Source organism: Copadichromis virginalis, linkage group LG2, assembly GCF_057382275.1.
Source record: "Copadichromis virginalis isolate Kocher_CV1m ecotype Utaka linkage group LG2, C_Virginalis_male_GT1.1, whole genome shotgun sequence".
NCBI classification, from domain to species: Eukaryota; Metazoa; Chordata; class Actinopteri; order Cichliformes; family Cichlidae; genus Copadichromis; species Copadichromis virginalis.
The window spans coordinates 34,383,772-34,401,632 of record NC_140619.1 but is presented as its reverse complement, the minus strand read 5'-3'; the positions used below and the strand labels follow the sequence as shown (position 1 = coordinate 34,401,632).

The 17,861-nt window shown below is 40.5% G+C and overlaps 1 protein-coding gene and 3 non-coding genes across 5 annotated transcripts; 2 read left to right on the top strand and 2 right to left on the bottom strand.

The window, feature by feature from the left end:
• Positions 1-1,041: 1,041 nt before the first annotated feature.
• On the bottom strand, positions 1,042-5,849 carry hs6st2 (heparan sulfate 6-O-sulfotransferase 2). 2 transcript variants are annotated; one of them, XM_085431768.1, is made up of 2 exons: positions 4,785-5,849; positions 1,042-2,435 (listed from the first exon to the last, which is right to left on the bottom strand). In XM_085431768.1, exons 1-2 carry the CDS (start codon positions 5,363-5,365, stop codon positions 1,607-1,609), a joined length of 1,410 nt encoding a protein of 469 aa, XP_085287894.1. In that variant the 5' UTR covers positions 5,366-5,849; the 3' UTR covers positions 1,042-1,606. The 2 variants fall into 2 exon arrangements, with proteins under 2 accessions (XP_085287894.1, XP_085287903.1); XM_085431777.1 differs by having other exon boundaries at positions 1,042-2,432.
• Positions 5,850-9,744: 3,895 nt separating this feature from the next.
• On the top strand, positions 9,745-9,817 carry trnaf-gaa (transfer RNA phenylalanine (anticodon GAA)). Its single transcript has one exon. It is a non-coding gene; the product is annotated as a tRNA-Phe (tRNA).
• Positions 9,818-11,129: 1,312 nt separating this feature from the next.
• Positions 11,130-11,202, top strand: trnaf-gaa (transfer RNA phenylalanine (anticodon GAA)). Its single transcript has one exon. It is a non-coding gene; the product is annotated as a tRNA-Phe (tRNA).
• A 790-nt stretch (positions 11,203-11,992) lies between these two features.
• On the bottom strand, positions 11,993-12,065 carry trnaf-gaa (transfer RNA phenylalanine (anticodon GAA)). Its single transcript has one exon. It is a non-coding gene; the product is annotated as a tRNA-Phe (tRNA).
• Between the last annotated feature and the right edge of the window lie 5,796 nt (positions 12,066-17,861).

Genomic DNA, 17,861 nt, shown 5'->3' with positions numbered 1-17,861 from the left:
GTTACTGGTAGTTTTCACCTTGCTGTAAATAATCTGTATTTACATTCTTGATTGTTGACCTTCACAATGATATGCCTCCTCGAGAGTGTTCTTGACTTTTTAGATGTTAGAGTTGTTTTTCTTAACTATAGAAATAACTTTAGTTTTCTTCTGTGGTCTTTTCAGGCTTTTTGGTGTCGCCGATGTGGTCAGTACATTCATTGTTTTTAACAATTCACCAGATTGTTTATTCAGTGACTCCTAAAGTTTATGCCATCTCTCTGATAGATTTATTTTGATGATGACCTCTCTCTCTTTGGGCCTCCTTTTCAAAAATATAAAGCTTTAAAGTATAAATTTAACACTTTGAATCGAGTTACATGCCTTGCCTGACCATGAAACTACTTATCAGAAGCCTCTGAAAATGGGGGGCTGTTTATAAAAACGACTGTGGTATAGTACAGAGGCTACCATAGCAATAGTGAAGTGATACCATGTTTTTAATACACTTTTAAAAAAGTGTGTTAAAATGTTAGTTCCTTAAAAATACCTAAAATGATTTGTTGTTTAGCCTAATTATCTGCAAGTGTGCTCATTTTGAGTTAAACTAGCATTCAAACAAGGTACACTGGAGTAATATACGCCTGCTTATCAGGATTTTAGATTCCTGTCAACAACCTTATACATTTCTAAAAGTTACTAGTATTAAATCAAAGAGTAGCCAATAACTTTTCACAATCTGGTAAACTCCAAATAATAATTTTCCATTTGCTGTGCTAAACATTTATTTAATATTTTATACACATCAAATTTTCCGAGGTGCTTTTAATGATGATCTTAATACTACCCAACCGAATTCAAGAAAAAGCTATTACCTCCGTGAGTATCAGGAAGTTGCTGTTTCATTAAGGTTGCTTCAGCGCTCCCTGCTGGTTTTTCAAAGGTCTGCACGTGCAACACAAAAGCGTGCACTCTTTTGTGTTGCATTTGCAGACAAAAGGATATCAGCGAGGAAAAAGGAGACATCTCCATTTGGGAAGAACAGAAGAGCAATTCAGCAGATGCAACAGCATTTGTTTTATATTAAAAACAAAAAGCAAAACAGACACATTCAGTAATTGTACAACTTTAGCAGCTAATGTTATACATTGAGGTATCTAAAAAAAACTCCATTCTCATTTTCTGTTACTAAAAAGACACTTGAGATCACAGGTACATTTTGAAATGTACACACCGCAGACCAGACAATGATTTGGCAAACATATAGATTATTAATCACAAGAAACAGTGTTTGTTTTCTTAAATAGAAAAACATATTAAAGTGTACCTTTGCAACAAAGAGGAATAAAACAACAATTTGTTGTTTTAGCTACATTATATTAGGAGTTCAGGTAGGTTCAATATGTAGTGTTGAAGGTTAAGTACCATCACTTAGACCGATATAGCTTGCCTTTCTGTGAGTCCATGTGGGAAAGAAATATAATCAATATAAATAATGTGTCGTTTAAGACTGTTCAATAGGACATCTGTGGAAGGTATATGCTAAAAATAACTTGGATATATGAAAACAGACAAGGCAGAAGTTGGCACACTTAGCATTAAGACACCCCACTGCTCGTACCCATCGCTACCACTGTTCCACATTGTCTAAATAGTCCTCTAAAGTGCTATTCTCATCCAGATCCCACCAGTCTGGGAGTGGCACTTCAGACGCCACGCTGTCCTCAGCAGGCTTTTCTCTCCGCCGCTCCTCGGTTACAACAGAGCGGCTGTTGGTGGAACGCGGCGTTTCTGTGGGCTTCAGCTGCCTCCCTTGGTTTGTTCTGAGCCCACCACGGAGCCGCCTCCTCTCCTGTTGTCGCCTCTCCCTGGCCTGCCTGCGCTCCTGCTGCCTCGCCAACTGGAAACGCTGCAGGAAAAGGTCGCGGGCGTACTCGTATAGCTCTACGTCCCATCGGTTCAGCTGGCGGATTCTGCGCTGCGTCTCTGGAGGTACCTCCACGCTGGAGGCGCGTGTGCCGTTGAGTTGCGTGAAGGGCGCGATGAACTCCAAGTTGAAGGTGCGCTCGAACAGGTACTGGGTCTTACGCTGGTACTCGGTCAGTCCAAAGAAGGCCATGCCCCGCAGGTTGCGTTTGGCGCTCTCCAAAAGCACTGCCCAGCGCTCCTCCTCGCTCATGGTGGAAACGTTGTAGCAGCCAACCAGGCTGAGGTCAGCCAGCATGCGGGTCTGCCGGTTGTTGGCTAGGTTGTAGGGACAGTCCATGAACTCCTGCAGGGAGCAGCCTGACCAGTCATCTCCTGAATAGCAGCTTGGCAGCTCTGACAGCGTTGGTGAACGTCCATCACACACGTGTAATGAGGCCTTCCACGTGGCGCCGCGCTGTACGTGACGCCACTCACTCAAGTAGCGTGATACAGGGTCTCTTAAGATGGTGATATAATAATAGTTCCTGCTGGAGAGAAACAGACACAATTAGATCAGTAATAAAGTTGTAACTAACAATGTTCTGATTTTTTATTTCATTTAGAGCTGAAGTATTTGATTTTACTTTCGTTCATACAGTTTTTCCTGGCTCACAGTGGGTTTGTATACAGTTTAATCAATGGGTGTGTGTTACCTTTACTGAACGGAAGTCTGTGCATTTTCCTGCTGTTTTATGGCTATTATGATCTAAAGTTGAACACTGACAGTATCAGAGTTTTCCTTCAGTGGAAGGTCTAAACCCGTTTGGTTGGTGCCAAAAAACTTTATCAAAACAAAACAAAAAAACTGCTTCATAATGTTTGGAGAAGGTGAGAGTGGTGAGCAGTAAAGAAGATGCTGATAAATGCAAGAAACCATCTTTAAACCTAAAGCGACCATTTATGACCCCGTTATATTTTACACAGGATACTTCTGTATTGTCTCTATGCGCTTCTATCATACCGGTGCTGTTTCCTTTATCAATGAGAGATATTTTAAAATGTTCTACTGTAATTTAGTTGTGGTTTTTAAACTTTCTTTGAGTTTTGGCATCACAGTCTCACCAGATCTTTTTGCCATACTTGGCTGGTTTATAGGGGATGAGTTACCTCAAACTCCACCTGCCTCTAAAGCTGCTAAATGTTCATTCACACAGGTCAGTACAAGGGATATATTCACAATACATATAAGATTTGAGTAGAAATGCAAACATTAGCCACTTTTCCCTAGAAAGCAGGAAGTTTGTCCATGGCGTGCCCGTCTGTTCTGTTTGTACTTCAGGATATTTCTGAATCTAAATCTATTAGTCTTGTTTCGCTGCAAAACATTACAACACAGGGATTAGAAGTGGAAAACTAAAATAAAATCAAAGCACATAATTGACCCCTGGCAACTTTCCATTATCCCTGCCACACCAGTGAATTAGTTCCTTTAAAAACAACTCATGCATCGCTTCTCAGTCACCTTGAAGTTGAAATGCATCATGCTCAGCAAACATACTGACCCGTCTTTCTGTTTTTTACATTTCCATGTACTGCAGCACCATGCACTTTGCATACCTGGAATGTACAAGCAATCATGGCTAAACATAGAACAATTACAACAAATTGCTGTGGCATTACAAAGGTTTTCCTGCATACATAATTAATTTTTTTAAGTGGTGTTTAATTTACTCAAACTTTAAATACACTTTTGTTGGGATTGTTGTAAAGCAAACTATGTTTTTGTGCGATAAACACTTTCCCAGAACTTTTGGACCAAGCAACTCCCACACCACTTGCCACAGAAATACTGTTAAATGCCAAAATGACCAGCTTTATTGTGCAATTGTACTTATATACATTTTGACAAATATGTTATCGTTTTGACTTATTTGTTTTTCGCCAAAAAGGAAAGATAATACTAATTAATGTCATTGGATGGTCTGTTCAAAGCTAAAGTGGAGAGACTAAATGATAGAGTGGAAGAAGAAATTTTTATCTAAAAACATCCTTTTCAACTTGCCAGTAAACCCACAATTTTCCCTCTACAGCAATCATTTTACCAACGAATCATAGGAAAATCCAGCCCCTTACTAACGAGGTCTTCCTCATCATTAATATGGTCATGAATATTTGCATATTAATAATCAAGGAACTGACCTCTCAGCCCATTGTTTATTCAGTGGACTAGGTTCAGTTATTGTGTAAATGTATTGTTTATAAGGTTGGGGAAACCTGCAGTAAAGTGAGACTGAAGGAGCCACTTGGATATGTGACAAAACATTTCTCCCAATGAAAACGCTACGTCCAGATGAAAAGAATCAACCTTTTGGGACAGTGTAAAAAATATCAGCTCTGTATTTACTTGGTACCATATCGATAAGAAGCTTTGCACTGTGCCACAGCACTAGCCTTCACCATATGTTGGAAAATCTCCCCCCAAAACCCATAAACCCATTTTGAATCAGAAAACCTTGCATTAGGAGTTTTTTTTCCTCTTGGATATTGACCATTTAGGATTACTTGTATAGTAATCTCACTATTATAGTGAATAAACAACTAGACTGTGCAATTGGTGGAAAAACTGGACTATAGTGAATGAATACGTTTTTTTCCTGCATACAATCACGAGCTCTGATTTAAAAAGTGTTAAAACGTTTTTCCAACTATTTTTAAGTGTTGTTTAATTTACTCAAGCATAAAACAATCTTTTGTTTACAAAGCTGACAGGAAAATGCGCAATTATCTTAAATAAAGCAACAGACAAGCTTAATTACGAAGTGATTACCCCATTAAGACTGGGGGGAAACCTCTGATGAAAGGCACCAGACCCACTGAGCCCCCCTTTTTTTACCAACCTGGGCAGACTCCTCGGAGCCTCTCGGGAGTCCATGCGTGATGGGACACAGCTAGTCAGCTCAGTCCAGTCTGCGTGGAGGCCGCAGCTCCATCCGGTGGAGAAACGGGAGAAGAGCCAGGTTTCCTTTTTACCTGGACGGAAACAGGTACACTTCTTCTGACCTGCGTGACACTCGCAGGGTCTCTCTAGCTGGATATTTCTCACCAGATGTCGCCCAAAGGTCGTCCCCCCTGTCTTCTGAATGTGCAGAAACACTATGACATCGTCCCCTTTGATATTGAAGTCTACGACGCGATTTAAGTCTTCTTTGGTGAAGTTAAAACGAGGGACAAACCGGGCCATAGCGCCGTCTTCCGCAATGTACGGATCCTTCTGAAACCCGTCCGGGAGTTCGCTGTCCCCTACCCGGGTCCCAGTCGCTTTGCCGCTGTTAAACCAGGATCCCAGCCGGTGCAGCGCCTGGCACTCAGACCTGCTCGGGCACACATACTGGACCATAATTACGCCAAAGAGCATAACCATGAGCAGGACGATCAGAAGCCTATGGTGGCTGCTGCTGCTGCTGGATTTCTCATCCATCTTCCAGGGACGGACAGCAGACCATCACTCTGGCAGTCTGGACTCCGGTCTCAGACGGGGGAGGATCTCGGGGAGCAGCGTGTGTGTGTCCGACGGATGAAGCCAAAACAACAACAATGAGTCTGTTAGGCAGCCAGAGAGTCAGGAAATCAAAGCACGACGAGCTCAGCGTTTCCCCGGAATATAAGCAACGCCCAGCGCGGCTCTCCGTTAAAGCCGCCGTGTGGTCCTTTCGTGAGTTTCCATCGGCCCCATAAAGCCAACAGTTCCCTGAACACAGCCCACCGCGTCCGGCGCGGCCATCGATTCTTGACCTTTCTACCCAGCAGCCTCCGCGCTCAGTGTGGCAAGAACAATTACGTCATCCAGCAACGTCCCAATCAAGAGCCACGACAGGGTCTGCGCCTCTTCCTGACCATGGAAAGCATTATGAGCACTGTTCCCTCTAAGCTGCGTGACACGGTCTACGCACAAAGAATTCCAACCTGAATTCAAATTAAAATATACACATAACAAGTCATTCTGTGCTGTTTTGCAGTGTGAGTCAGTGAGTGACCGGTGACTGGCGGCTCCAGCCAATGACAAGATTCACATTTGTATATCAGTTTTCAGTTTTATTTGTCATATGCAAGTTAGCACAGGGTCAACATTGCAATGAAATATGTTTGAGGAGCAGCAGTCACTCAGCAGCATGATACAGTAGAATAAAATAAAATAAAAAAATAAAAAAATAGAAAAATAGTAAGGAGCAAAATATTAGAGAGACGTGGTAAAAGAGAAAAGATGACTAAATATATATGTATCTATAAATATAAATATATGTGCACTAGTGATTATAGTATAGATTAGAGTATCAAAGCGGAAGACACACTAATGACAACTCGTCCAACCACTGGAAATGTGAGTAGGGAAGTCGAAAAATTTAAAGTAAAGTTTAGGGTCTCAGTCAGATTTTTGCACAGCTAGTGTCATTTATTTACAATTTTAATTTGTGGATACTGATCAATAAATACTGTCACTACTTTATGAGTAGTAGAAATACAAATAATTGTGTCATTATCAGAGATGGGAATAACGGCCATTACTTTTTTCAGTAACTAGTAATCTAAATAATTACCATTTCAATCATTACAACGCTGTTTTATATTGTTATTATTGTATTACATTGTTGCTTTTTAATGCCATTTTTATATTGTTAAGCACTTTATATTTATATTGTTAAGCATGGCTGTTTGAAATGTGCTATATAAATAAATTTGACTTTGACCTTGTTACTAACAAGAAAATGTGGTGTGGACTCGTTACTATGTTTCAACGCACAGAACCTGTCTTCAGCTTGGAGCTAGGAGGAGGAGACAATAGCACATGTGCTGCTGATTAGCTGAGGAAGAATAAAGTAGTCATGAACAAATTAAGATGACATTGCAAAAAGATGTTATGTCAACCGAAGACAACTATTCCATTTTTGTCTGAAAGTGTGGACTTCAAACTATATACCAGTTTTTAAATTGTGTTGATTGGCCATGTAAAACCAGAGTTATGATTAAAAAAATATATGCCATGTTTATTCCTGAACTATCATTGTTTATATTTACTGCAGGAAGAAACTGTAAAAACTGTGTTTTCTAAGGAAAGCGCTTGAAAGCACTCTCCGCTTGTGAGCAAAGACAAAAACCAAAAAACCTCCACCCTTTCCTATTGGTGGAAAAATGTACCATGTTGACAAATCAACAAATGATATGGCAACATGGCATTTGGATGTTTAGGAAGAAGGGGACGTTGTAGGAGTGACTGCGGAGGGAGATGTGAGAGATTTGTGACGTTAAGCCTGTTTGAAGTCGAAGGTTAGTGTGTTGCATTGTGTAATTAGTGTGTTTTGTGTGTGTAAATAATTTGTGTGGCATCTTATTTGATACAGACTGTAGCAAATTGGTACAGTTCAAGTTATTTTTACTTCCAATAGTGTTAACATACTACACAGGTCACGAACAAGATTTTTTACAGTTTTCATTGTAAGTGGGATAAAGCACTTAATTAAAAGGATTCTAAAAGAAATGTAAATACTGTAATTCGATTATTTTAATAAACCATGTAACTCAGATGAATTCGATGCTGCTGTGACCAGAGTGCACATGTTTGCTGTTGCGCACAGTGGTCCAAGGGACCGCTCAGGGAAGTTTGTGTGTTTGCTCAGACACATGAAAAATTAGAGGGAACATTGGTTATGAGGTCAAAGAAAACTTAGAAAAAAGATTATTATTATTATTATTTATTTGCATTCTTATGTACATACAAATCTCTTGGGTGTTGCACAATGTAGGACTTAAAATAAATAAATTCCTTTTTTGTTTGCTTGTTTTTTGTTTTTGCTGCTTTCTTTAAGTCAAAATTTCAGGTTAGCATCTCGAAATTTCAGCTTTATAACATGCCTGGTACAGAAAACAGATTGGTTTCTAATTTCACCTTTATGGTTTGTTTGCTTTTAAAATAAATAATAAAATAAGCAAACAAACTGAGAATTACAGTAGTAAAAATGACATTGTTATTTTAGAAAGTGGAGCAGCCAGTTCAATTTAAGGTTTAACAGATTTTATTGGCTCTTTAATCTAATGCTCTCCCAAGAAAAAAACACAACTGATGAACTGGTCCACATCACATGAACGTTAATTAGAACTGTGCTGTTTTTCATTTCCACAACTTCTGGATATATTTAAAGTTTCAAGGACATGACCATATTAAGGAAATCCTCTCTCACTGACATCATACAAAGGCAACTACAAAAAAACTGAAACGGAGCATTTACACATTTAGAGGTTTTGGGAAATGTTGTTGAAACTTGCAGAAACCTTTATAGAGGCATAAGTTGTTTACGTATGTAATTAAAGAAAGCTTGTCTTCTTATTTAACTACAGTGGGTTTTCTGGGAGGTGACCACAGAGTTTTTAGGGTAGAGTATTTAAAAACAGATCACATTTTTCTTACATTTGCACAAGTAGAGGTAAACAACTTTTGAAGCAGATGTGCCTGTGCAAGTCAGACTTTTTCTTTTTGCAATTTAAAAGGAACCATTCAAAATGTGATCATGGTCTTTACCGTATAAAAGTGAATTAAGGTCACAGTTATTGCAAATCCACCAAGTTACTGCAAGTGATGCAAGTAAGGAGTTAGCCCACTGACTGTTTGTAGTCGGAGACACTATTATCACTGGTGTCTCATAGCCGAAATAGCTCAGCTGGGAGAGCGTCAAACTATAGATCTGAAGGTCTGTAGTTTAACCCTGGGTTTTAGTTGTTTTAAGTGGCATCACTGTCATTGATAAATTTAAGTTCTGATGCCAAACTCTATCCTCCAAAATGACAATGCTTTCACCCACAGACGCTGCTCACGTTTGGATTGTTCTGAGAGTATTGAACTGCTCTGCCATGCTTGTTCTGTTGGTGTTTAATAGGTTTGTGTTGGCTGTTTTCATCTTCCTTTAGCTCTCTGAGGACACGATAAATGTACCATAATTGGAGATCTATTAAATAACTTCAATGACTACCTTTAAAATATATCAAGAAAGACAAAACAACTCACAAAATAAGCCATAAAACCACCACAAAAGTACTAAAACTAACAGTCAGTTCTTTCCATCTTTGCACTCTCCCCACCTTTACTGCACATCGGCACATAAATAAAACTGCAAAGTACTAATACATGAATATATTGCCTAATATAACTAATATATTGATGTCTTTATTTTCCTGGCACAAAGAGGGAAAAGAAACCCAAACAAATAAATCATCAAAATAATATCAGTGGTGTTCACTATCATGTCATTTTAAACAACGTTGGTATCAGGCTGCAGTTTATCAGTCAGTGCATTCCTGTCTGACAAACTGGTAAACACTGGTTTCAGTGTCCATTATGTTTGCTTCTATAGAACCACATGCTGCATGTGACTTGCTTCACCCTGTCATGTGACTCATTGATATCACCTCATGTAAGATGCCTGCTCATAATGACCTACGCCATTTTTGAATGGACAACTACCACTAGGGGTTAAATACCTGGGACTCTACACCTTTTTGGTTTTACAACTGAAGAAGCTTCTTGGATGAGAGGTGAAATGTCTTCAAGAAACTTCAACAAGTCCAATTGCTTTATTTATAACCTCCTTAGACTACCATCACCTCGATGACCAAGAACCCACACAGTCTGACACCAAACTTATATCCTCCAAGATGCTTGGCCCCATAGAGGCGTTTAAACTGAAGATAAAGAAGAAAGGTGATTGAAAGTGGCATGTTCTTGATGCCAGACATGCTGGTCTGACTGCTGTTTGAGTACCAGCTAATAATATTTAGCATCAGTGGCACCACCTTTCATTGCACAGCATAGCCGAAATAGCTCAGTTGGGAGAGCGTCAGACTGAAGCTCTGAAGGTCCCTGGTTCAATCCCGGGTTTCGGCAATTTTTTTGCTTTGATGATTGTCATCCAGATTTTAGATGAAATTCTGCAACCATCTGACACCAAACTCTGTCCTCCAACATGACAATGCTTTCCCCCACACAGGCTATTTAACTTCAAATGTTCAAGGTCATGCTTGTGCTGGTGATTTTTAAAAGTTTTTTTGTGGGCTAATATGACTGAAGTCAAACGAGACTGAAAAAGTCACTTGGATGAGTGACGAAACATTTCTCCCACTGAAAACACTACAGAGGAACAGAATCAACTTTTTGGGATGTCCTCACCTGAATCAAGAAATTTGAGACACTGAATCAAAGATGTCAGCCCAATATTTTTTAACCTTGTCACAAAAAACAAAACTATGGCTTAACTTATCTTTAGCTAGGGAGCATTTCAAACAGATAGGAGAGACCTCAGGGTATAATTTATTTAACTTTTCTCTTGAGAAGTGTAGACGATATAGAGATTTGAATTAAGTTAAGCACTGTCTTGCATTTATGGATTCTCCAAACCTTCTTCCCATTGAATATTAGTGATTGTAATACCTAACTCCTCTTCCCATTTAGACTTGATAAAGAACAAGTTCACAGGGCTCATTGACATTAGACTCTGATAGATGCAAAAAATACATTTCTCACTAAAAGGTGAAAGTTGGAGACATTTATCAAGAAAGGAATTGTTAAGACTCTCAAAGCTCTGTACGTATTTACTGACATAGTCTCTTATCTGCTGGTGTCTGAAAGTCTCTCCCTGGTAGTTTGTATATCTCTTGTAACTACTTGATAATGGCAAAGACACCCTCCCAGTATAGATTACTGATTGTACAAAGTCCTACCTGTTTCCAAAGTCAAAATGTAGTGTCTAAAATAGATGGTTTAAAAGATGGATTGCCTGAAATGGGCATGATAGAGGATAAAGACTTCAAATTAAAGTGTAGTTTAATCTGCTCAACAATACATATGGTGCTGTGTATCACCACATTGCCGTCATACATAGACTTATCCGTGGGCAAGAGAGACACCGGTATAACTCCTATGCAATAAGGCTGACAAGCTTCCTGCTCCAGTTGCAACCATGTAGGGGGATTAACACTGTCAGCTAGCCGGTATGTCATGAATTTTATATGTGAAGCCCAGTAATAGAACAATATTTTATCTTTGTACAGCACTTTGGCCAACATTTTGTTGTTATTAAATGTGCTATATAAATAAAGTAAAGTGTATTTTATTGTCCCACACCAGCATGACTGATTGGCTTGGTTGATTGCAATCTTATCTCTGATTGGAGTGTGTGGCACTATGGGCGCAGATTGTGGCCGAAATAGCTCAGTTGGGAGAGCGTCAGACTGAAGATCTGAAGGTCCCTGGTTCAATCCCGGGTTTCGGCAATTGTTAATGTTTACGTGAACCCTCAAATACTCCTTAGCAATGTGAGATTCCCTTTAACCCACTTTATCAAGCTGGTATGTGAGTATGAGCAAACAGCACATAAGAAGGCTCGTCTAGCACAGCATGAAAAGACTAAGACCAGGCAACAAATGTACTTTGACCCACTTGTTGTGTGTTGGAAACATTGTGGATGGAAGTTTCTGCCTTTCTCAGTAATGCAAAGGCGCCAACATCCAACATTAGTATGGAGCAGAGGAAGGCACTCACATCGCTTGGTAATGACAACCATATTATCATTCTTCTGGCAGTTGAAGGTAGGTGCATGGTTTTGCTAAACCAGAAAGACTATCATGAGAAAATGATATCACTGCTCAGTGACGAAAATATTTATGAGCCCAGAAAGCGGTTACAGGAAGAGGGTTATAGATTGTCTGAAGTAGTTAGAAAAAAAATACTACACTAGACCTACACCAAGTCTCCCAACTTAGCTATTTGGGCAGGGTACTACTATTATGCTCGTGTCACCTAATAGTACCTTAGTGGATTTGCAATAACCGTGACCTCAAGGTACTTTAATAAGGTAAAGACCTACAATATCAGAGAGAAACCCGACCATCAGATGATGCTTTATATGCAATCCCAGTATAAGGCTTTTCCAGTGTCCTCACTTTTCAACAGCTAGAAGTTTGTTTGTTCTTTTCTATGAATTCAGCTGCCTAAGGATTTCTGCCACACCTGTGTGGTGTTATATGCCAAGCAGTAATTTAGGGTCAACATAAAAGAAAGCATTGCCGAAACCCGGGATTGAACCAGGGACCTTCAGATCTTCAGTCTGACGCTCTCCCTACTGAGCTATTTCGGCTTTACACTGATATAAGTAGTGCAAGTGACAGTGAGATTTCCATCAGTAATGGGGGACATTTAAAAGCTGATCTGTACCTTAAACCAATGCATACCGTTCATTATTTAAGGTTTGACTCTCAACATCCACTGGAGCACAAACTGGGTATCATCAGGACGCTAAAATATAGAGCGAACACCATCCCCACAGACACAGCGGCCAGGGAAGCAGAAGAACATCACATCAAGAAGGCCCTGAGCAAATGTGGTTATCCCAGCTGGACGTTTGTCAAAGCTGGGAAGGCACCTAGAAAATGCTCCAAGGGATCCAGGACAGAAGAAAGACAATTGCAGCCTGAGCGAAAACCTTTAGTGATCCTTTATGTGTCAGGAGAATCGGAAAAGGCAAGATGCATTTTCTCTAAACACTGCATCTCTGTGTGGCTTTCAAACCCCAAACCCCATGTTGTGCCAAAAATTGGTCCACCTCAACGATCAGGTCCCTCAGCACAAACAGATTAATATAGTGTTAAGTGCCAGGAGGATTTCTTTTATTTATACATCAGAGAAACCAAACAACCTCTGGTTACGCGTCTGGCACAACACAGAAGAGCTAACTCTTCAGGCCAGGACACCTATGGGCCAGTGGCCACTCTTTCAATGATGAGGATGTACACACTAACCCTAACCCCAAACCTGGACAAGGAGGACTGCTGGTTTGAGCGGAGGTTTGAAAATGGTACTCATGGCAATTGAAACAATGGTCATTAATAAATGGTCTTTTATCAGTGGTTGTGGATCATGGTCATGGCAATTTAGATATTAATGATGCAGCCTGATGCATGTATTAATGATGTTCGCCAGTGGTGTAAGCTTCAGTCATTATGCAAATGTACAGTTTATAAGGGTGGGGAAACTTGCAGGGAGCTGAGACTGAAGAAGTCACTTGGATGAGAGATGAAATGAAACCTCTCATCCAAGAAGCTTCTTCAGTTGTAAAACCAAGAGGTGGACATTTAACCCCCAGGTAAATGGCCTGTATTTGTATAGCACTTTACACTACATTCAGTCATCCACCCATTCACACACAGGAGATAGCAAGCTACATTATAGCCACAGCTGCCCTGGGGCACACTGACAGAGGCAAGGCTGCCAGACACTGACACCATCAGGCCCTCTGACCACCACCGGTAGGCAACGGGTGAAGTGGCTTGTCCAAGGACACAACAACTAAGACTGCCCAAGGCGGGGCTCAAACCGGCAACCTTCCAATTACAAGACAACCTGCCAACTCTTGAGCCACAATCACCCCACAAGAGCCCCTATTGAACCCCAAGTGCTAATAATAAGATGTCCTTAAGAGAGTCGCTGATCCACTATTGATCATGTGCCTCACCACACGAGCCAAGGTGTGAAAAGAAGGCGTGGGTCATTATGAGCAGATGTTTCGGGTGGCTTACAACTGTCTGCACCTACAATGCAGTTTTGAAATCCTTTCCTAGGCGCATGAACCCCCACTGGCATCTTGGATGAGGTGATCTCAATGAGACACATGATAGGAGACACATGATTGGGTGAAGCAAGGTTTGCTGCTCTCCCAACTGAGCTATATCAGCAGCAAAGCATCAGGCACAGAACATGTAGGCTGGATAAAGAAGTCACATCCAGCATGTTGGTCTATAGAAGCAAACATAAAGGGCACTGAAACCAGTGCTTACAGCAGGAATGCACTGACTGGTAAATTGCAGCCTGATACCACCATTGTTTAAAACGACATGATAGTAAACACCACTGATATATATATATCTTATGTCCTTGTCTTGTCTTGTGTTTTTACTTACTTTTCCCTGGAACACTCTCTCACAGTCTGTTCTCTAAAACCTAAAAGAGGAATTATGGATTTGATCAACTGGTCTCTGAATGCAATTGACACCCCTTCTCAATGAGAAGTCTGGGCTCGGGTGAGCCTGACTGCTGAAGATATCTACCTATTCGGAACCATGATAACAGGGTTCTTGCTGATCGGAGCTGGCTTGGCCCTGACTTATCGAAGAATTAAGGAAGCGGAACCGGCTGTTTAAACCCCCACAAGGCTGCCCGCTGGGATTGAAATGGTGGGACGAGGCGTGAGTTTCTCAAAATGGGCTCATTGAGTGCAGCACGGAGAAGATCTTGGAGAACGCACGGCTGCCGTGAACACTCAGAACAAGACCTCTGAGTGAAAAACTGGATTACATCTGGAGGAGCTAGCTCGAATAACACCTTTGAGCGCAAATTTGATCACATCTTGGGGAAGTGCACTGCGGTCGTGAGTTCTCAGAACCTGCTCTTTGAGCAAAAAGAACGACAACATCACGGAACGTAAGTTTGGATAACATCATAGAAAGCTCACGGCTCTCCAACGGGAGATTCAGAGACCAGTGTTGGACTGTTAGAACAGCTTTGAAATTCATATGAGTTGTTCGCACTAAAGTAAAAACCATCATCACTTCATGCAGAGACCCCTTCGGCGCCAGCTGCGGCCTCAAAGCTGGAGCTGAACAAAACACCCTGATAACGACTGTGTTTAGACTGTTCCCCCCATTCCATGCAAGGCCACCTGCGTTGGCTGGAAGACTGTTTACTGGGCGACTGGGCGAAGGACACTTTCTCAGCTGAACTCTGGACACACACACACACACATACACTGATATGCACACACTGATCCCCCCTCCCTTTCCAAAGCCTTTGATGCTTGTGCCCTACCGGGGAAGATGGCAGTCGACTGGACCAGCGCAGACATGCTGCAGGACCGGATGTGCTGTCTACACCGGCTCTCTCTTACCCTTTACCCGCCCCTGTTGCTCGTCTTGTGTTTCTATGGTGTATTGATAGTCATGTGCTTTTTGTGCTGAGGTGTTTTTTCTGTTATCAAACTGTTCTCCCACTAGGAGCTCAGTCTGAGTGGAGTTTTTTTTCTCCCCCTCTTACCTCATGTTATGTATTTTCGTTGTTTTTTTCCTATCAGCCTACCTTTCTGACATGTCTCCCCAATGTGATGTTTGTGTAAAGTTGGTCAGAAGGTTCCTTTGTAAGTGTGCATGCGCCATTAGCGTGCTGCCTGCTGTAACCCTAATTTCCTTCGGGATTAATAAAGTATTCTGATTCTGATATTCCTTTGATGGTTTATTTGTTATATTATATTATATTATATCATATCATATCATATCATATTATATTATAATTTGTTATATTAGGCAATATACTAGTGCATTTGTGGTTTACAGTTTCAATTATGGGCTGATGTGCAGTAAAAGTTGGAAGAGTGCAAGAATTAAGTTTTTGTCTTCCTTATTTTTTTAGGTGCTCTTGTAGTCATTAAATTGACAACAACAAAATCTAATGTGTTACCCCTGCCTTTTCTTTGTAGATTCTCTCAGTTGTTTTTGGTTCTGCTTTAATCTTCTGCTCTTAGTTGGTGTGAAACTGAAGCCTTCTCGACATAACTTGAGCTAATTTTAGGAAAATATGCTTTGGTTTATCAGCAATCTGAGGCAGCGGGGCTTGTACAGCGGAGAGGAATGTCACCGGCCCCACCGGCTTCTTTATGCGCAGTAAATTGCATTCCTGTGGTGTTTGCAATGAAATCGGCATGACTTACTTCCAACACTGAAAAATGTTCACCTCCCTTGAGCTAATTAGTCTTACATAATCACTCAGCAGGAGCTACAGAAAGCAAAAATAAAAACTCCAAATTTACAAGTCTAAAGTAAAGTTCAAAGACGACTTACATCGTCACACATGTGGTGTTATTTAATGAGGATTTCTGCGCAGAGCCCGAAATATCCGCCGATGAGCTCATCGATCACACATCTGACAGATAAACCAGAAAGATCATTCCCTCTGCAGGGTGATCGTTACAGCCTCTTATTCGCCATCTGATTTAAAGGGATCAAACGGATGACGTCGCCCTCTTTCGTCACTGAGCCACAAATTTGCAGATCGTTTATCCGTTATGTCTCACTCCTGTTGTCATATCGACTGTGGCTGCTGCTTTTTGAACCTTTGTGTTATAATAATTAGATCGAGGCTGCCAGTAATCTGAGAAAATCACTAATCCAGTTTACCGCACTATGTTATTACTGAGACACTTTAATGTCATTAGATATCTGTTGTGCCGTTTGAATACATAAAGAAAGCCAAGTTAAAGTCTTTTTATGATATAATAAAAAGATGTATTTAAATTGTGCTTGTTTTGCTTTTATTCTTTTTATTCTTTTATTTTTACTTGTTTCATTTAATTTAAGTCATGCACATTCTATTTATTTACCCCATTTGTAATAGGTTTTGTTTAATCATACTGCTATTAAAGAAATCCCCCACCTATTTTAAAATTGTTGTTGTTGTTTATTTGTTTGTTTTCAAATTCTGGTTCATATTGGTTCATATATTGGTCACACAATTGTACTTTTATCTCATTATAGTAATCTGCAGCCAAAATGATCAACTTTGTCAGTCTATTTTTTTGTGGATTCAGGCTTTTAGATGCCATTAAATATAGAGAGAGCAAGGAGCCATTGATTTCTCCTTTCTTTTTAAACTATGCATAATGTAAAAAAACAAACAAAGACACAAACAAAAAAAAACTAAATGCATTGTGCACAAGCATACTAATAATGGGTGAATCATCTCTCTTAAGATTTAGATATCAGGATCATATTGGATGAGATCACCATGTTACACGAGGTTAACTACAAATCAATTACTCCAGTGAATGACAACTTAAAACAATGCATTTCCTGAATAAAATGCAGTGTGAACGCTGATATGTGATCATTTCTTTTAGCTGAAATCCTGTAATTGCTGAAATATTTAACTGAAATACACCGAATCATTCACCTATAAGTCAAAGTGCAGACAGACGCTCACAGAGCAGTGAGTTACTGTGACACCTACGGACCGTCCACCTCACACCTTTAAGTCTGTTTGTGATGAAGTCTAAGTGCTGAGAGAAATCCTCTGTTTGGTTTTCTTTTGAAGGCTTTGGGAGTTTGAATTGAAGGATTTTTAAAAGAAGCCAATCCTCTTTTGACACTGGTAAGACTAGAAAACTCACAAGGCTTGTAGTAATTTGGAGATTCTTTTTTTCATTATGTTCACGTAACACAGGGGTGCCCAATCCCAGTCCTCGAGAGCTACCGTCCTGCAGCTTTTAGATGCATCCTTGTTCCCACACACCTGAATCAAATGAATGGCTTGTTATCAGGCCTTTGCCAAACATGATGGCATGCTGAAGAGATCAAACCATTTGATTCAGCTGTGTTGGAGTAGGGATGCATCTAAAAGCTGCAGGATAGTAGCTCTCGAGGACCGGGATTGGGCACCCCTGACGTAACATCTTAAAAAATCTGCAACGTAAATGACTTTTCTGTTTCAGGTGTGGGCAGTGAATGTCATTAATAAAAGGAGGGACATAGAGTTTCAAGCCCAGATGCTCCTTAAACTGCCAAACCTCCTAAATTTCAGTGAGTCACATCTGACATACAATTGTTGACAGTTCAGCTATAGTCTTTCAATATATATGTTTAAAGGATCATTCTCATAACTTTATTCATAGAACACCCAGCAGGTAGAGCATAGCTTCAAACTGCTCACCGCACAGGATGTGGTGATAGAGGCAGTTCCCCACATCCTGCAGGGCTTCTGGGAGCTTCCTCCTCGCCTCTTCTTAAACATGGCCTAAGCATACTGTATGAGCATACTCTTCACCAGTGTCACAAAGGCCACTTTGGATCGAGTCTCCAAAACTATCACAGCAATGGAAAGCCGGGAGATCAGA

Excerpts from the sequence above, each read along its gene's own strand:
- hs6st2 (XM_085431768.1), bottom strand. The coding sequence starts at position 5,365 with ATGGATGAGAAATCCAGCAGCAGCAGCAGCCACCATAGGCTTCTGATC. Across the intron at positions 2,436-4,784 it reads GCTCCGAGGAGTCTGCCCAG|CAGGAACTATTATTATATCA; the intron begins GTTGGTAAAAAA and ends GTTTCTCTCCAG.